We start from the raw sequence: 20,259 nt of genomic DNA, 5'->3' as shown, positions 1-20,259 counted from the left end.
TCCAGTGGTGCCTGAACTCACCGACGTGGGTCTACTGAAGAGGACAACGAAAAGACGGGCAGTGAGGACATGTAAACAACAGAAATGGCTACAAAGACGAGAGAAAAACACGCAATAAATATGAGATTCTGTTAATAAATGACTAAAATGGTGAGAAATCAGTCAGAAATGTGTGCTTCCACTAATATGTTGTCAATAACTAAGATTCTATGTTTATGGTCTGAATACAGGCTGAGAGTTATTGCAGGAATCAAATGAAGAAGCAAATAAATCAATCCCACTAAATAGCACAGCAATAAATGAACCATATACAAGTTATGTGTCATTTTAGAGCATTAAATATACAGACCAACTTCAAAAGCAAGCCTGTATTAATTAATTGGGACTAAAATGTGTTAATTTCAATTAATTAACTAGATTTTAAAGTGTAATTTATTATTATTTTTAACAATTTCATTTTCTTCTTTCTATGCAGAAATTCCGACCTAGAAATTTTGTATTGTGTTTCAGGTAAATCTGATGAACATGCCATATCTGCAAACAAAAAAATGGACAACAAAGCTGTTTCTTTTGGCCCGCCAGGGATTCATTTTTGCTTCAACAAACGATCTGGTGGGACGCTGGAAAAGAATGGTCTGTCAGATATACCAGGATTCCAGGTTTATCTGAAAGACCTTTTCCCCAATTTGATGGTTGAATAACCTAAATAATAGAATAAAAGAAAGATATGCTAGTTGTTAAGCTATGTAGCTATTTTATCAATACTTTTGCAGCAAAATACAACTGTAGATCTTTGAAAAGCAGAAGTAGAGCCTACTGCACAACCAACAAGAATCCAGAAAGTGGTTTCAACAACAACAACTTTTCCAGGAGTCATTGTATGGAGCATACAGCTGTAAAACCAGCTGACCAAATTCCTGGAGCTCAGATGGGGTTGCTAGGTAACAGGCTGGGATTCGCTGGGGTTGCTAGGTAACAGCCTGGGCTTTGCGAGGGTTGCTAGTCAAGGGACAGTGTCTGCTCATTTGTGACGTTTTTGAAATGGCTCATTTTCCAGACACCAAAAAACATTAGCTTGTTGCCAGAAAATGGCGTGGTGGTTTCTTTTAAGCACTTGGACTTGTTTTTAGAAGTAGTGGAAACCCAAACGGAAGTACAGACATTTTCAAAATATAAATTTTACATAATATGTCCACTTTAAAAGAAAAATTGTAATGTGGTAAAATCCTGCTTGACTTGAAGATCAGACAAAAACTCAAAATCGGTGCAGCTTTTAAAACGTGATTTGTAGACAAAACTCTACCCTCTACAGCTGAACAACAGAAAAGCCTATTTGTTTATCTTGTTAATTTCTTTTCTTTACATGGATAAAAAAATGCAGAGAATTGTGATGTTCATGCTATGATTGCCAAAAGGATTATAAGGAAAAACAAATATAAGACGAGCTGCTCTTGTAGTAAAATCTGTCCTTAAATGACACAGCAGAAGCAAAGCTGTAGGGTGGCACAGCGGTCTAACTGCCTCTGCTATCATCACCACCACCACAGTGAATCACACTGCTCCCCCCCCCACTGTGCTTCCTTGATCAGCAGCCACATTAATTCTCTTGTTGACTCTGCACCTGAACCAGCGTGGGTCTAACTTCTCAGCGATCAGCATCGTCTACACGCCTGGAGCGCTCCTTGTCCGTCCCAGAGTAAAAACCTGCTGACTCAGCTGATCGTATTGATGGCTGATTAGAGCGTCCTGTAAAAAAGGGAGGAGCTAAAGATGCTTTCATTACAGATTTAATGAGTCCTTTGGTTTGTTGCCCGAGTGGACAGAGAATCCTCTAGAGAAATGCGAGCCTGGCTTCATAAATCACCTTTTTTTTTTTGGTCCTATCGCCGCCCAGACGGAGAAGCACAAACACACACACCCTCGCATATCAGGAAAGGTCATGACGACTTCAACCTGATGATCTTTGATCTTTTCTGATCCAGCCGGCAAAGAAAACACACAAAGGTCGACTTTCCCCTCGAACCGTGACCAAAAAAAAAAAAAAATGTAATCAGGGCCAACCATCACCGAGGTCTCAGGTGGATAACAGAGGAGAATCTGTGGGGCAAGGAGAACGGGACAGCACGGAGGAAAAACTGCATCACTTCACACAAGAGCAAAGATATTTTTATCCGCTGGATACAAGGTGGCGACTGTATACGAGGATGTTGCATATTTTACATTCTGTCACGAGGCACATGTTTTTTTAGCAAGATAAACTGCTCCATAAGCAAATGAAAGCCTCCTTACTTTATCGTATATGTTATGACAAATTTTTGCATATTTGCAGCAGTTTATTTGCATAACCAAGCATAGTTATGGACTTTTCTCACAGAGCGACAAAGTGATGAATTGTTGGACAAGAACCAATGAGAAAAGAGAGAATGTAATCAGGTTCTTACCTGTAATGTACATGTGTGACTGTAGGAGGCCTGTAGCCAAAGATCCACGTCTGGATGTCCATCGGTCTTGCTTTGGGGTACGCTATGGTCACATCTATAACCCACTGCAGGCCTTTACTTTTATTAACTGTCATGAAAGAAGGGAAAAAATGGGATTTGTGAAGATAAATAGCAAAATCTAATTCAAAATTCACATATTATTCTAACAGTGAACTGAATTTTAGTTCCAGACTTACGTTTCTCAGTCTGTTTTTATATGATCACGTTTAAAATCTAAACACAAAATTTCACTATAAATTTTGGAGAGACAATTCAGTGGACAACAGGATTTATATATGGAGCCTGTACAAATCCCTGACTGAAAAGACAAAGGAAAAAGGGAAAAAAGGACTTGCAACTTTAACCGCGTTAAAGTTTAGACATGATGGGAATGCACAACCATCATACCGCTCAGGAAGGATGTGGCTTCTGTGCCCCAGAAATGAAAGTGTTTTGGTCCAAAATGTGCAAATCAACTTCAGAACAAAAGCCAAAGAAGCTGGCAAGACAGTGTAATTATCCACAGTCAAACTGTCCTTCAAAGACCTTCATTTTTGAAGACATGTCCTGTGGTCTGGTGGCCATAATGACCATTGTTAAATTTAAAGGAAAAAGTGGGACGGTTGCAAGGAACACCATTCCATCTGTGAAGTTTGAGGGTGGCAGCATCATGTTGTGGGGTTGTTTTGCTGCAGGCGGAACTGATGCATTTTATAAAATAGATGTCATCATGACTACACAACATTATGTAGAAATAATGAAGAAATATCTAAAGACCAGCCAAATGGGTCTTACAAATGGACAATAACCCTAAGCATCCAGCCAAAGTGGATATAAAGTAGCTTAAAAAGAACAAATGTTAATGTTTTTGTGTGGCCATCACAAATCTCTGATCTCGGTCCTATGAAAAAGTTTTAGGAAAATCTGAAAGGGATATGAGGGAGTGAAGCGACCTGCAAACCTGGCTGAGTTACACCAGTTCTGGACACAAACTCCAGCAAACTATTGTGAGACGTTTGTGGAAAAAATCCAAAATGTTTGAGCCAAGTCATACAGTTCAAAGGCAACGCTACCAAATACTGAGAATACTTCTGGTTTTGAAGACATTAATAAATAAATCTCTTACATATTTCATTCATTATTTTGACATTAAGCAAATAGAAATACATTTAGTAATTCAAACTGACCTAAAACGAGAGAAGTTTCATTTAACTTCAGACAGTGAGAAAGAATCTAAACTTCTGCTTTCAGCTGTATTTTTACACACACTCTTTTTCCCTATTTCATAGCCATTCAGACCCGAATAATACTTTAAATGAAATTTCAGATGTGTCGTTAAACTGTGTCATTAAAATAAAAAATGCAATGAGGCTGAAAGGTTGGTGACGGCTGATGGGATACGGATGGGAATCTGCTGCAGGGATACTTGGCTGGGTCAGTTCTGTAGCAACACATTTAGGTAAATTAGATGTTGTGCAGCAACATCTAATTTAGATTAGATGTTTAGCAGCAAGGTCGGCTCATCTAATCTTTATTATACATCTCGCTTAGAGCAAAACTACGTAATTAATTTGTTATGAAATATCTTGAAATCATGACAAAACAGGCAGTTCAGAAGAGCAACAACATGAGTCACTTCTGGAGAACAGTGATGGGAAAATCTCCAACCAAGAGGAAGACCTCATTCCAGTCTCAACATGTTAAAGAAGAGCCGATTTCCTGGACACACAGACAGACTTTGCAACAACCTTAAAGGAAAACAAGCTAAATAACCTTCGGAAGTTTCTGTTCATGTCGGTGATAAATGTGGAATATGTTAGCAGTGCCCAGTAACTTTTCTTTCATAATGCAATAGATTATGTCACATTAGGTGGTTTACCCTGGCTCCCTGTTCTTTAGAGTATGTATTAGTGAGTCTGAGTGGATGCAATTAAGGGCGCTGGTGTTTTGTTGCATAAAACCGGAGTTTGCTACGACACCTTTCGCACCGACAGAGGCAGATTTTGTGGGCGGGACATTTTTGTTCAGGTTAAGAACATAATTGCTGCATCTGTAATCAGGTTGGTCAGAGGGAAAGATGGAAATTTGTAGAAATAAGGTTCTTTTTTGTGTCAAAAAAGCTGAAAATATTTTTAACAATAAAACACTTTGGAAAAAGTGGGTTTTGTCCACAATCAACAAGATTACACGTAGGTGTTATATTGGGTAAAATTTAAGACTTATGTCTGAATGTTTTTAACTTTAATTTTGATACATCAATATTTAAAAATAAGTGTGCGAGTGACAGATCTCTAGTCTCTACATACAAGTGGGTAACTGAGAAGGAAAAATGTTTTTTGTGCTTATAAATAATAAGCAAATATATTCTGCTGTGATCAATCTTCTTGAAAAATTTGATCATTCCAATTTGTAAATGCATGTTTAGTAAGTTTAATGTACTATTTAGCTTATTACACCTTTCAGTTATGTCATATTTTTATAAAAACTGACATATTTTGTCACATATGTTCATTAGTAATGAAGCTAGCTCCTCTTGGCTACTGGTAAAACAGGAGGCATATTTTCATAATATTACATCCGTCACCAGGTGTTTTTTGGTTCAAATAATTTTACAAAGGAGCTTAATTTTGCAATTTTAGTTTATTCAGGTAAATTTCTAGCAGCAAAAGATCACATGTTAGAAGAGAATCTTACTGTGCAACAATATTTGACACGATGACGTTTCATTTTGTCAGATTGATTCGCACAAAATCAAGGACTGGAGCAAAGTCAATACTTCCTTAAAGAGACACATTTTTATCAACTTGCAATAAACAACTGAATTTGACTGGAATGTATTATATGTGGGATTGAACTTGCTGTTTGAAATTGGATCAAAATCTGGCCATATGATGGGTTTTTACTGAAATTAACTGGACAGACTGAAACTGAGTCAAGACAGAATTGGATTTACTCTGACCTCTAATTTTGCCAATTTATAAGGCATAAATACAATTTACAAAGTACAAATCTTGCATGAATTTAAGGCAGATATTTTGACTGGAATAAGGTTTTATATATGTAACCTGTAGAAAAAGATAGACGGACAAGCATTAGACAACTATACCGCTTTGTAACAAAGGTGACGCAAAGGCTATTCTCACCCTGCAGGCAAAGGGGTCCCAAATTCAGCTTTTTTTGCTGAAATGTGACCTATACTAGATTTATGATGGTCTGAACAGCACAAATCAGGTTTTTTTTTTTTCAGATCACTCATGATGCATTACGTCCAACTTTTATATCCATGTGTGCAACAAACTAAAAATTTTCCTTGGAAATAAAAATCTTGCCAAACACAATAAACAGACACATAAACCCTCACACACACAGGATGGACATGCAAAAGATTTCAGGGCTCTAGATCGTTCAATCTTGAGATTGTTTTAAATATTATGAAGTGAATGATCACGTAAAAGAAGAAAAATTTATATTTTGTTTAAAGGTCCAACACCTAAACGAATCCTAACCTCCAAACTGATCCGCCGGCAGGCATGAACTAACCGCTTTTTTCCTCTCTAGCTGACAAGTCCGCATTTGCTTGTGAAATGTAAAAACAGCCAACAGCAGCAGCAGCCTTCGTCAGCACAGACGCATCTGAAACAAACCTGAGGTGAAGCAGGGGCGCTTATTTGACTGCCCTGGTAGGAGTCAAAGAGCTGGCTGCTGTTAATGTGTAGCAAGCACTTCCCAATCAAAGCACACTGGCTTCTTTGTGCAGGGGCAATGTGTGACAAAAGAGGAACTCAATTTCACAACCGACTGCATGTATTACATCAGACTCCGTAAGAAGATGTAAAAGGAGAAATATTGACAAAAAGTAACAATTTCAACACTTTGAGCAGAGTACAACCTGAGCAGGAGAGGTTGAAAACCACAATAGGAACGTTACAACAAAGAGCCGCAGCTCAATACATCATTTTCATGCCACGCCAAACGGACCAGGAAAGACACCTTATCATTTACAACTGTCCAACCGTTCACCATCCAGGCCACTGTTCTGAATACTATAAACAGAGCTGGAGCTTTCTGTAGTCAAAACACAAGGAAAAACATTTAGTAGATAATTTTCTAGTCTAACTGACTACTCAACATCTTTGATTTTATTAGTTTAAAATCTAAAGGGTCCCCACACAAAACATTTAACCCGCAAATCCATTTAACTTGAGCAGAGTTGGGTAGTAACTAGTTACATTTACTTGAGTAACTCTTTGTTGAATGTACTTCTTTGAGCATTTTTACTATGCAGTGCTTTTACTTGAGTAATTTTATTCTATGTGCAACTTCACTGAATGAAGAACAAGCATGTTTTAACCAAAAACTCACCAGACACAAACACAAACCTGCAGTTTTTGTTAAAGTTTACTGAAAGAAATTGATTTGGAAAAATATCTATTCAGCCTGATTTTGTCATTTTTTAACGTATTGATATGATTTATTTTCATTCATTTTTAATTTTTTAAAATACCAAAATTTCCACATCATTTTATATTCTGGTCCACCTGATGATGTATTTTTTAAATATAAAATGATTGATGTTTTGATCAATTACTCGGTATGCGAATAGCTTTTTTGCCCTACCCACTTCTGAAGTTGAGATGTTTTGCAAAAGAAAATGTGCAAAATGTGGAAAGTTCACGGGTATGAATGCTTTGTAAAGTCTGTGTAACTTCATTCTGACATGCGGGAAGATGATAGCGTTGAGAGTTTGTTTACATGCTTGTGAATGCAGCCCTCTTGTTAATTAGTGTCCATTGATTCAGTCTAACCAAGTTTCACAGTTTGACTGCTGCTTCTAATTAGGACCTCGAAGGCTTACTTTCCCTTTAACCTTAGTTTTCAGATGTGTTCTCTGGAGCGAAGCCCAACCTTTGACAAATGCACACCTTTGTTTATTTAACGTGCGATCCCGCAGAGAAGAGGCAGTAGGAGGTAGGGGAGTAACAAACACTCTGACTGGCTGTGCAGCTAAGTGACTTGAATGGCATTGCTGGTATTGAAACACCAGCAGATCTCCTTCCAAAAGTAGAAGAATGGAGCCCTGAGCCACGGTTTCGTAGTGGCTTCCAAGAAATGACAAACAATACTGTGAAATCAACAGCCACGCTCTTTGAAATGACATCGGACTGGCCCTGCCCTCCTGTAAATAGAGGAAGGAACTCCGCTGACAGATATGTGGTTCTATCAGGCCATTCGGCCGACCAATTACAACACTTTAAGCTCAATTTAACTGGATACAGTGACGTGTTTATATTAGACTCTCACGGAGCTCCACTCCCACCCTGAATGGTTCCCATCTTCAACCTTTGCTTATCTGTGACTGCAAACATACTTTTATAATCACACATCGACCTTATCAGTCTGCAAGGCACACAAGGCCTCTCTGCAAAAAGTGACCCCTGTGCATTATATCCGCACTGAGCAGAGCATTTAGCTTGGATGACATTGCGTGGCTGAAACAGAGTGGCACGTACATTTACATCAAATCATATTTTCTCCAAGTGGCCCCATTTGTCTCTGAGTGAGTCAGCAAGCTCAGGGCACCTTGCAGAGCATCAGGGAGGGTCAGAGTGAGGCAGAGCAGCGACTTTGATCAGACACACTCTCACACGGTGAGGACAGAGCAGCAAGGTGCACAGCGCGCTTCTGGGAATGAGTGTTTTCTTGCCCTCGGTTCTAACACGGTTAGCTAAATCCAAGCAGAAGGACAACGCAGCCGCTGCTTCTTCTTCTTCTTCTTCTCCTGAGCTGCCGTACCAGAGACGGACGCATGAAGGAAGAACTGGGATGAGATCTGGAGGCAAAATACTAAAAAGCAGTATGATGCGTAATAGGGCTTGACTATTTATTCACAGTATATTAACCAATTAGTTGTGCAAACTGGAAGTACAACAATAAATTTACTTCATGAAAAACACACCCATTTAGAAAAAAACTCATTTTTCTATAAAAAGTTTCTTGCGCTTGGATGAGGTGGTTTTTTTTTGGTTGTATCAAAATGAGTGTATTTCGTCAAACTGGAATGGAAACACTTTTTTTGCATCCCACAAGTCATGTGATCAACAACCTGATGTTACTATTGGCAGAAAAAATTAAAGAGACAACATGAAGTGGTAGGAGGATGATGCCGCGGCATGTTTTTTAATGAATTATTGCATAAATAGACTTACTCGAATGTGATTTTAGATGAGTTTCTTATTTAATGGAAACACTGCAATTGCAAAATTGTGTACTTTCACCATAAGCGGAATATTGAGAAAGTTTTACACAGATTTGTAGTGAAAATGCAGCTATTGATGAGTCTAGTGCAGTTAAAATTAAACGTGTACGTATACCGACTTCAACAAAATCTCCATAAACTCTCAGAACACGTATGATTTATTTTAAAGTTTTAAAAGTTCTTTAAACTTTCCCACAATTGTCTCACTCTTGATAATCCTGTTTGTCCACAAATGTTCTCCAACAAACCTCCAAAGCCTTTAATGACTTACTGCTTTCATTTAGACATAAATGACACACAAGTGGACTCCATTCACTGCTTCAGAGACTTGCACTCCAAAGTATTTTATTTAGAGGTATGAGAGTCTTATGACAAATAATAGCTACTTTGTGTTGGTCTCTAACATAAAATCGATTTGTATTGGAAAAATACAAGCTTTTTGATTGTTACAAAACTAAAAAAATGTTTCTGTGAGGTCTCTGTTTTAGTCTGAATGGCAAGAAACCACTTCTTTATCTTTAGTCTGTCCTGCAGAGGGACAAACAGACGGCTTGTAGAGGTTAGAACTCAGGCTGTAGGACACAAAACTGCGTTAGCAAACCCCGAAGAAATCTGAGCCACATTCTCAATTACGCCAATCCGAGGTTTCTCCAAATCACTACTAGCAACAACTCAAAATAGTCTTTAAAACTTTTACTAAACAGAACAACTTCAAAAAGGCAGAAACAGAACCTGTTGATCCAAACTGTACCAAGGAAAGTCAGACGACTATCATTAAACCATTTCTTGTTAATTGCCATGTTATCTTCCTGCTCTCTGGTTGTATTTAGGGCTGGTCTCTTGGCACAAAAAAAAAGAACAAAAAAAGTCACTCTCTTGCAAATCACCACTGGGGTTTTTCAGGAACATTGATGCAATTTCTGGCATCTCAGTCCATGCCACCTCTCTCCTCTCCTGGCAATCTTTGCAACTAGTCGCCTCTCATTTAAAAGCAAAACTCCCAGAAAACAGCAAAACAATGGAGGGGGGCTTAATGCTGCATGCGTCTCCCTGCGGCCCTGCAGCAGACATTAAACAACATTTTATCGAAATCGACAGAGCCCTGTGTGCAGGGAGAAGTTCACACGCACTTGAACGATAAAACAAAATCCCCCCCAAAAAAGACAAATCTCCAGGAACAGAACTGAACCGCTACATTTATCTGAACTGCTTGGAAAAACATATTCAAAGAGGAAATTAACAGTTGGGGAAAAAATATTTGTATATTCCCATTACCTCTTTGGTTGTGGGTCCCGGAGTCGCTGCCCACGCTTCCGTTCTCCTGCTGAGCCGACAGGGTTTTCAGGATAACGTGGGTGGCCCCCAGGCGAGGCAGCGTGACATGGGTCAGGTGAGGGAGAGAGTTTTTCTTTGCAAACAACTGGCTGGTTTCTCGCCTCTTCCTGAGGAAGCCGCCCTCAGGGAAGAGCACTATCCACTTCCTGTCACGGCTGTGGTAGTACTTTTCTAGATGCTCCTTCAAGTAGATCAGCTGCTTGTCTCTGTGAGCTTTACCCTGATGGAAAAACAAAAATCAAAAAATGTAGATGTAGAGTGTTAACAAAAGTTCCGCATGTTCCGCTAAAGCTCCATGGCTTTAGCGTTAGCGCTAAAAAATGTTATTGGGAGAAAAGAAGAGAATGTGAGGAGAGTAGACCTGTCACGATAGCAAATTTTGCTGAGCGATTAATTGTCTCAAAAAATTATTGCGATAAACGATAATATTGTTTGAAGACCTTTTTACACTGATTTAATGGAAATGACGTAATAATGCATGTGATTTCCTGCCAAAGATAGATACACTTTATTTTCAAAAGAATATTTAACACTGGAACTGATAAACAAAATAAACAAAACAACCAAAAACAAAATGGATTCTCAGTCTCCATTAACAAAAAATGTACTTGATAAAAACTAAACAACATAAAGCCAAAGTGGAAATAAATACTGCATTCAACCAAAAGACTGCAGATTATGAAGTCTGCATATTATGTTGCCCTTCAGTAATAATTAGATTTAAATAGAGAAGCTGGGCACATCGACTACCTGATGCAATAGTTCACACTACATGATTTTTTGCTCCTATTTTTCCCCTTACAACAATCTTAAAACGTTGGTCTTTCTAAGATTGTGTGGTGTGTTATGGTAGATCGTCGTTGCTGCTCCTATCTAAATCAGGGGTTTTCCCCACTGGGAGCTTAACGCAGCCTGTTGAATGTGACAGGTAGCCAATCAGAAAGCGCGGATTCTCCTCGTGTTTTCTGAGGGGAAATTACGTCCGGGAATCCCAAACAGCTGACACGGCGCAACTCGAAGTCCAGCCGACGTGGAAACAACATTAATGTTTATTCAACATGCAAAGAATATAGAAATGACAAGAGGAGGAGTTGGAGCGAAATTGCTACCGCAGTTGATAAACCCGGTAACTTTTCAGCTGTTCTTCGTTAACGTGACGTAAATAGGTTCTAATGATTTTCATTCGGTCAGGACTTTACGCTGACACTAGCCACATGCATTGCAGGTAGATTGTAGTAAAGCATTGATTAATGCCTGGTTTTAAAATTAGTTCACTGGACTTGCAGCCATTATTTTGTGCCCATTGTTGGACACCACAGGGCAGGAACGAACCGATCGAACCGTTATACCTAGGATTTCTGTCGGCTAATGTGTGGTCTGTCAAGTTTTAAAAATGGGCCGACAATCAGCCGACAGCTCTAAGATCGTGTAGTGTGCGCTGGGCTTTACACTAAGGAAATTAGAAAGGAGGGTCAGTGGAGAGAACCGGAGTTGAGCCTTTTTTCATTCGGTGTCATCAACAGAAAGAGAAAAAGGCCGGAAGAGACGATAATGCCGATAATTGAAATGACGTCGATAGTTTTAATTTATCGTATGATTAATCGATTTATCGTTTATCGCGACAGGCCTAGAGGAGAGGAAACGGAAATTGCTGCATACACAGATTTCAAAATCGGAGCATGATTATAAATGTCAGAAGAATTCTTAGAAGTCGATAAAAGTTCAAAAAGGATGTTGAAAGTTTAGATCTGGAAGAAAAATAAATAAACCAAGTAAATAAACGCTTTAGAATTTATTCAGAAAAGTAAATTTATGGGAAGCCAAGTATGCTAAACCTTTTCAAAGTTAGCAGAAGTGCTAAACAAAAAAAATTAGCTCTGCTGTTGGCGGATTTGCAAAAATGATCTCACCACTGACTATATCGAATCTCAAGTGTCACTGCAATGTCTATGTGTGCAATTTCACAATCACAAAGCATTGTTCGGATGCCACTTTCGGTTGTATATTGTATTTCAGGAGCCATGCAAACTAAATCTGCTTGTCAATTATGTATTTGGGTTTTTGGATGGATTTTCTCTGCCCTCAATGTCCAAAGCAGATATTCACTTTTTGAGGCCAATGAAAAGAAGGAAAAGAGCCCTGAAAATGAACCAATATTGTCATAGCAATATTCAACAAAGGTTTTACAATTACATATTTAAATACTTAATTTCACCATAAATTTACAGCAAGATATTTCTGCAGAAGGCATGGATTTAATCGAGAAGGCTAAAGGATAGACGGACAAACAGATGGATGATTTGAAGGGATGGATGGAGACAGACTGTAATAACCCTGTGTGGACAGTTTGGGTTAAAATCTTATAATTTAAGTAGATTGTATTCCTGTCAAAGCGGAATCAACAAAAGAAACACAAACATTGCTGACTCTAACTTAGCCGCCATGCCACGTTCAAAATGGATGCAAATCATGATGACCATGACAACGATAAGTGCATTAGCAAGGACAGGATGAGGAGCAGCTGCATTGATTTTTAGTTAGCCATGGTCAAACACCATTTTAAATGTATTAGCTCAGCCGGGCAGCTCTGCGTGTTTTAAGTGTGCACATTTGTTTGCCAGTGCAGCTGTAATGTAACACAACACAATTACTGCACTACCAGAGTTAGGGAGTAAAATGACAATTCATTTATCCAAATGGAAAACCTGTGAATATCGTGTAACAGATGAGTATGAGGAAGTTTAACACTTCATTAAAGATACGTTGCAGTTTACTCTGCAGACAAAACCCGTTTCCTCTTCAGCAAATGCAAAGGTTGTGATGGGACTAATTTATCAGCCGGTCTGCTCTGATTTCAGGCCAACTGTCTCTGAAGTGTACAAACAGTGCAGCGTTTTTGGCTGAGCTGCTACATGCTTTAATCAGTTTACTTAACCAACATTTAGCTGCGCTAAAACCAACACAGGACAGTCCCAGAAGACTTTCCACTCAGCACGATTATAGAGGGAAAAAAAAGAAATCTACCGTAAACTAAAACAAAAAGAGCTGGTTCCGTTTGACCTATTTGAAGAAGGGAGTTAAAAATTTATTTTAATTTAAGTAATCTCTTTTTTTAAAGTGAATCAAACTGTTTACTATAACCCAGTTTATTGGTTTACTATGCTTTTCACTCCTTTACATAAATTTGGGTATTCAAAAATACTGCCAGGTGGCAAAAACAAGACAAAAACAAACAAAAAGGAACAGCATCCACCACTGTTATTGCTATAACTCAGTTTTGATTTTGCAGTAAGAAACCTGTGTGAAAGGTAGCAGATAGTAAACCAGCAAATTAACCAGCAAATACTGTTATACTTGGAGATGCGGTCATTTCTGTTCTGACTTAGTGGCTCCCATTTAGATTTTTATACTTTTTTGTTTTCTCAACACAATGACCGTAGCAAAATGAGCTGCTGTTTCTTTGATAGACATCGTAGCTTTGTTTTAAAGTATGTCCACAAAGGTTTACCTTCAATTTTATTAAACTCAAAGTACAGTCATATGGAAAAGTAGCTGCTTCATTGCAGATCATTTCTGTTTTTGATTTTTTTTTGCCACAGTTAAATGTTTTTGGATCAGGAAATTTGGGTAAATACAAAAAGGGAAAAAATGCTACCTCAACCAACATGACCCTCAGTGAAAAAATAAATGCAACCAAAGTCCAGTGACTAGTTGGGCCAAAAATATATATAATAATACTTTCCAGATGCACTGTACATTCACAAATAACTTGAATGCTGCAAAACTAAGCATTCAAACATTTTTTTGTCAGGGGGATTTATTGATCTTTTTTATATATAAATAATAATAATAATAATAATAATAATAATAATAAGTGATGGAGCTTTGCTGTGCTCTGGTCATGTGCCGCTGTGCTGCGTGTAACAATGTTTGAGACGTTCGTGCCAGTCATGAGTGGACAGCAGATGCCCTGGGTGACCGGGGCAGCTGCTTGCTGAGTGGATGTGTGAAGGATTCTGGGGAAAGATGTCAGGAATTTACACATGAGAATGCCAAAGGGGGAGATGACAAAAAGGAGGAGGAGGAGAAGAGCAGAAATGGCTGCGATAGCTCAGACTTTCCTCTACAGCCCATCTGGCTTCACCCTCGGCACAGTGCCTGATGTGAAATCCCACAGCAAAGCGCTGCCATGACCTAAAAAGAAAAAAATTAATTCCCTCCTCTCATGCTGTTCCGCCATGCTCAAACTGTGAGAGATGACGGGATTTTATTCTTTTTTTTTTAACCAAGGTGAAGACATTCTGATTCAGATTTAATGAAATGTAAGCATTTTGTAGATAGAATATTGAAAGAGCAAATGGGGTCTGGAAGCACAGAAAATGTTAAAATAATTGCAACCATGTCCACATGGTGCTGGCACCACTATGTCATGCTTACACAAAGCAAATCTGTCAACTGTAGTAAAATATTTTTACCATGGGATTGAATAACAGGGTTAGATGACGTGTTTTGACCTCTCTAATTAAGGCTTGAACCCTTATGAAGAGGGTAAAATAACAAGTTGGTTGGTATAAAACATGGATATATTTCATATTAACTGTATTTCTACATTCTCTTTGACATTGAACTTCGTGAAATGAGCCAAAGACTTTGAAAGACCAGTTCTCCCCCTCACCTGCCGATGGTGCTGTGCCGAGCACCACTGATGAAACAACATGAAAACTTCTGAAGAAAACATGAGCGCAACTTCCTGCTTTACGAAATGTAAACAGAAATGAAGTGGCGTCAAATTTTAGCTGTTGTATGATTTCTCTTGTCCTTGATAACAGATCACGAGCGATTTCTGCCACTAGTGCAAGACCCACGTATTTGTTTTGGTTATATTTACCCAGAATGCCTTGTGCTACATTTCACTTCCTGCTTTTGGAGTAAAAAAAACAGACTTTCTAGACAAATGAAGAAGAGTTTGATTAAAGTGGACTAAACAGGACTGGTGTGAATGCACCCTTATTTGTTGATTAGCATCATACAAAAATCTGCTACCAAAGAAAATTTAAATAGATAAGATTTAAAATAAAAATGAAAAATGTATGTTAAAACACACCAATGCTTGGTATACTTGAGTCTACCTTGAAGACAAAGACATCCCTGACATTCTATGAATTCCCTGGCTAGCAGGAGCCGTGACGTTTCCATATGTATATTCAGCTGTCTAGATGGAGCCAGATGGGCCAAGTGGGCCCCCCACCACATTCACACATTACTGTCGACTGCAATTCTCTTTCTCAGGACACCAGAGCTGCAGGAATACACCCATCTCCTGACCAGCAGCGATAACAGGATGGATTTCTAATCCACAATTGAGACAGGCAGTAACAACTAGCCTGTAGCAGTCGGGGTTACAAGTGGTGTGTTGTGGCCCAGAGGTTTGTGCTTTTAATCCTTCGACCATCAGAAAAACAAGGTGTTGACAAGTTACGGGGACAAAAATAGGATTTTATTCTCCAGCGACAAGCACTGCTGCTGCCTTTAGGGGGCGAGACACCAACCAGAAAAATAGGCTGGTTGGCTCAAGGACGGAAGAGAGGGAGTGAATTAATGTTGAATATTTAACACTTTGGCTCTCCTACCTGTCTGATGAAGAAGTCCCCGTGAATCAGTGACACTAGACCAAAATTGGTGTATTTGAACACATGGTCCATCAACCACATCATTTTCCGCACCACCTGAAAAAAAACAAAACAAAAAAAACCCAATAAATATCTGTTACAACCACATTTTTTCTTTCGCTCAGAAGTGGAACAAACCGACATTGTCCCCTCCTGAGCATGTCCACCCTCATGACCTGCACAAATGCAGCTCCGGCTTACTGGCCTTCGCTCGTTAAGAGGATAAACTGGGCCAGCCATGCAGCGGTGGAGATGGATCATGATCATGTCTGTGCAGTGTGACTCGGCACTTCCAGTGCCAAACCAGCCAAAACAAAAACAAAAACAACAACAATACAGAAGTAACCAATGGAAACACACCATTATTAAACTTAAATACACATGATCAACAAGTTACGATATGAGTTTATTTAGGGCAGCAGCTACCAATTATTTTAGTAATTGATTATTCTACTAATCAGATTTTAAAAATAGGCACATTCTACTGATTTTTCATTTAACTACTTAACCCTTTATATGCCATATTAGAAATACTTAAAAAAATATGCAAATAAAGAAATCAATTTCTTTTTAACTAAGAAAGCAATCATTTTATTGCCTCAAATGCAAAAACATAGCATTCCTTTAGTGAATTTGAAACAGGTGAGGCTAAAACGGACTTACTCGGTAGATTATATTTAATATAGAAAGTGTTTTTGTTTTATCTTAAATGCAATATATATATATATATATATATATATATTGTACAACTTTGGCTTAATTACTGGGTTTTTTTTCTTTTAGTCTGTATAATCCAATTAATGATTAATCGATTACTAAATTACTTTACGATTATTTTAATAATTGATTCATCACAACTAATCATTTCAGGCTTACTTTTATTTTAGTGATTCAGTAAAAAAAAACAAGAAGTTATTAGTGTTTATTTCTATTAATTTCAATGGCTTATAGATAATAAAAACACAACATTTAGCGTCTCATATATTGCAGTATTAAATAAGCCCAGTAAATAAGGATTTTAGAGCAGAAATTTAGGTCTACTTAAATGTTTGTTGATGTACCTTAATGTATATGAACTCAATATCTGGCCATGACTCATTTTGCTTAAACTGCTACATTAATGTGGGATGACACTTCTTTCTTCCACTCAACTTTCTAGTTGCAAATGCAGAAAACTATTAGAAGCCAATTTCTTAAATGAGTGTCAGTGACAGTCTAATTTTTTAAGAAAAACTTAATTTGGGTATTTAATTCAATCTAACAGCTACACATACAATCATTTACATGCTTTATTAATAACATAAGAAAAGTCAATAAATATACTACCTTTTATATTTTAGCTCCCTATAAGTAAAAAAGAACAAAGTAAAAGAGAAAAAATAGATGAATTAAACTATAATCCAAAGATGAGTCTTCTTCAGATTCGGTAGATTTGACTGAATAAACTGCAGAAAGAAATAGCTGAAACACCAGCTTACGTCTGACAAATAGCCGCCTCTATGAGAATTGTACTAAACTATTTTACATCATAATAAACTTTAAAAAAAAACAGGCATACAGCTCTAACGAACAAATCATCTTCAACAGCAGAAATATTATGAAAGAAATTAGCTCTTTGGATTACCCAGAAAGTCATCTGTTTACTTTATATGAGCCTTTAAAAACAGTAAAAATCATTCATCCAAGACACATTTGTACTTGGAAATTTACCCTCATTTCACTTCCAAAAACAACACCCATTGAATTTAAAGCTGGTGTGGCTCAGAGTCTAATGCAAAATGAGTCCGAGGCAACAGGATGGCTAAAGGAACTGCTGGAAGCACCATTACAGCAGCTGCTCTGCTTTTTACGTATATTGACATCACACCTCTGCAGCTTTGACACGGTTCTGTTCCTGAATGTCTTACCGTGCCCTTGTCTTGCAGGCACATCATGAGAGTGCAAACATCCCCAGTGGACTGATGATTGACAATGACCATGGCTTCTTCTTCAGAGATGTCCCGCACATCATCACCCCACTCTGTGACTGAAAGACAAAACACAAAAACACAAGTTTCATTCAACCATCAATTCCTAAAATTAACAAGAAGCCTATGTTGTAGTTTGAAACAATATGTCTGAATGTCATTCATCTCTAAATATATTCAAGTCACGACTGCATCCATGCATGTTTTCTTAATGTTTAATTAATGTCAGTTAATAACCTGCTACAAAGTTATTCCCATTCTGCTATGTAGATACAAAGCAGGGCAGCAATGTTTGATTTAGTGAAATTAACCAAAATGTTTGAATTGAAGATTCAAACCAACCTTATATTGTGAGGAACTTCACCAGTTTTTTTTTAAACACACAATAAGGGATCGGTATGAGTTCTGCTCCTTGTAAAATGGTGATCCCAGGTGGGAAGAAGTACCGGTACACACACCTCCAAATTGCGCAAACAGGCTACTGTTCAAATTCAAATTTTGTCTTATAGAGAAGCCCTGGCATCGTTTTTAGCAAAGAGGAGTAGGAAAATGCACAAGCAGTGTCACAGTGGGTTTATAAAGTAAAATATTAAACAGTTGCAGCATAATTCAAAAACCAGGGTTTGGGTTTTAAGAACGTATGTCATTAAAGACAGCTGCATCTGTGCTCCATTTCTGACCTGAAATGTATCATGACTGTTTCCTTCTCTACATAAAGGGCAAAATTAATGGTGAAGGTGCAGAAACCTTTTTTACAGGTGCAAAATGCTCCATGATCCAGCCATGTTCGATCACACAGTTTCATGAGACCATAGGGCAGTCTTAGTGTTTGAAGGAGGACTTCAAACCGTCAAATCGTTTATCAAAGGCTACAAGTTTAGTTCAAACATAGAAAAGTCAAACAATAGGTGTGTTTCCTTTCAATATCTCTGAAAGGTGTGTTTTCCTAAGTACATACACAGTAAAAAACACTCTTGTCTCTGTCAACATGCATAGGGCTTTAAACTAACAACACCTGCCCTCGTTCTGTCATTCTGACAACATGCTAGCCTGCTACATGTTTGCTGATACATATCCTCCCTGCACGAATGATGAGCACAGTACATTCCTACAATACCAAGTTTTATTAATCTGGACCTTATCACCAAAAATGTTTTCAACAGAACAAGCAAGAACTGGATGTACTCCGTTTTTCTAAAACCACACAGGCTTTTCCAGACATCGTTGAACCCCAAAAAGTTATATTAATTTAGCTTTTCCAAAAAATTATGTTTTATTTATTGGATTTTTTTTTTAAAGCTTTCATGACGCAAGTGGAAACTGTTTTAAAGCAGTTCATGTAAATCGGTTTTCTTCTGTCTTTCAGTCTTTGGAGAAGAAGCGTTTAAGTTTCTACAAGTGCATTTCAAGTAATATTTACAAGAGCGCTATAAGTTTTATTCTCTTCCTGGAAGACTTTGCTGGGTTCGCAGGCCCCACCCTGACTATTCTACATAATCCAATTTGACGACAAATGTGTTGAAACAAACTCCTCCAGAAGCATTATGGATGTGTGTGGCGACTTTATGCTCTTTGCTTAGTTGAATCATTAATGAAGATGCATGTTGACTCATACTGAATGAGAACATGTTGGTCTGTGGTTGGAAATGAGGAAGGAGAAGTGAGGTTTCAGGAAATGGTAGCATACTCACTTTTTTATCTGTGACCACTGAGTGGAACAAGGGATGACTTTAACATTCTAGTCTGTTGTTGGGAACGCATATAAATAACTTCTTATACATTCAATCATTAAGCTGTAAGTCTAAACCTGATCAGCAGCAGTGTTTGAATGGGAAATCCCTGAATATCTATTGGAAAAGCTGCAAGTTAGCTCAGAATGTAGCAGCAACATGACGTGAGGCTTATTTGCATGTGCATGAATAATGCTTCCCTCCTTTGTGAATCAACACAAGGCATCCATGTACACCAGAGAGCAGAACTGCAGCTTTGTTCACTGTCAAAGAAATAAAAATAGCAGGGAGCAAAAAATATAGCTGCAAACTGAAGCTCTCTAGGCCAAGAACAGGCAGATCAAGTAAGACATGCAGCACACAGGTACATGGAGGCCTTACCTTCCCACAAAGCAATACTGATCAGGAGCCGACAAAAAAAGGTTATGCAGAAATGACTCATTTTGCTTTTATTTTACAACTAACGTCATTCAAATGCAAGAGACTGTAAGCGTGGATTAGGTGACATAAGGATAAGTACATAAGAAACACTGATCCCGACATGCAGCAACCCAACACTAATAAAAAAAACATTGTCTACTAAAACAAAGGAATTCCCATAAGTGGACCTGAATGTCCCACAGCCGCCCACACACTGAGGTCCAGCTGACCACTTCATGATCTGTGTGCACATTTTATGATCACCAGTCTGTTTTCCAAAAGGTTCAAACAAAATGACAGAGAAACGGCACTGCCTGTTTGTACAAGCTGCTCCCACACAGATTTATTCTGATGGGTTTCCCACCATCGGCTGGGAAGTTCTGAGTAGAAAGAGGCAGAGTT

General features: G+C 38.2%; 1 protein-coding gene across 1 annotated transcript in view; it reads right to left on the bottom strand.

Moving 5' to 3' along the window:
* Window positions 1-20,259, bottom strand: part of lpgat1 (lysophosphatidylglycerol acyltransferase 1) — a 55,589-nt gene that overhangs the window by 16,037 nt on the left and 19,293 nt on the right. Inside the window, exons 3-6 of the mRNA XM_028040295.1 lie at window positions 17,648-17,766; window positions 15,702-15,797; window positions 10,012-10,291; window positions 2,442-2,568 (exon numbers count right to left, since the gene is read on the bottom strand). Of these exons, the coding sequence (XP_027896096.1) occupies window positions 2,442-2,568; window positions 10,012-10,291; window positions 15,702-15,797; window positions 17,648-17,766 (622 nt within the window). The remainder of the gene's footprint in view (window positions 1-2,441; window positions 2,569-10,011; window positions 10,292-15,701; window positions 15,798-17,647; window positions 17,767-20,259) is intronic.

This window comes from Xiphophorus couchianus, chromosome 15, assembly GCF_001444195.1.
Source record: "Xiphophorus couchianus chromosome 15, X_couchianus-1.0, whole genome shotgun sequence".
NCBI lineage: Eukaryota > Metazoa > Chordata > Actinopteri > Cyprinodontiformes > Poeciliidae > Xiphophorus > Xiphophorus couchianus.
The sequence above is the reverse complement of the archived record's forward strand: the minus strand, read 5'-3'. Positions and strand labels throughout refer to the sequence as shown.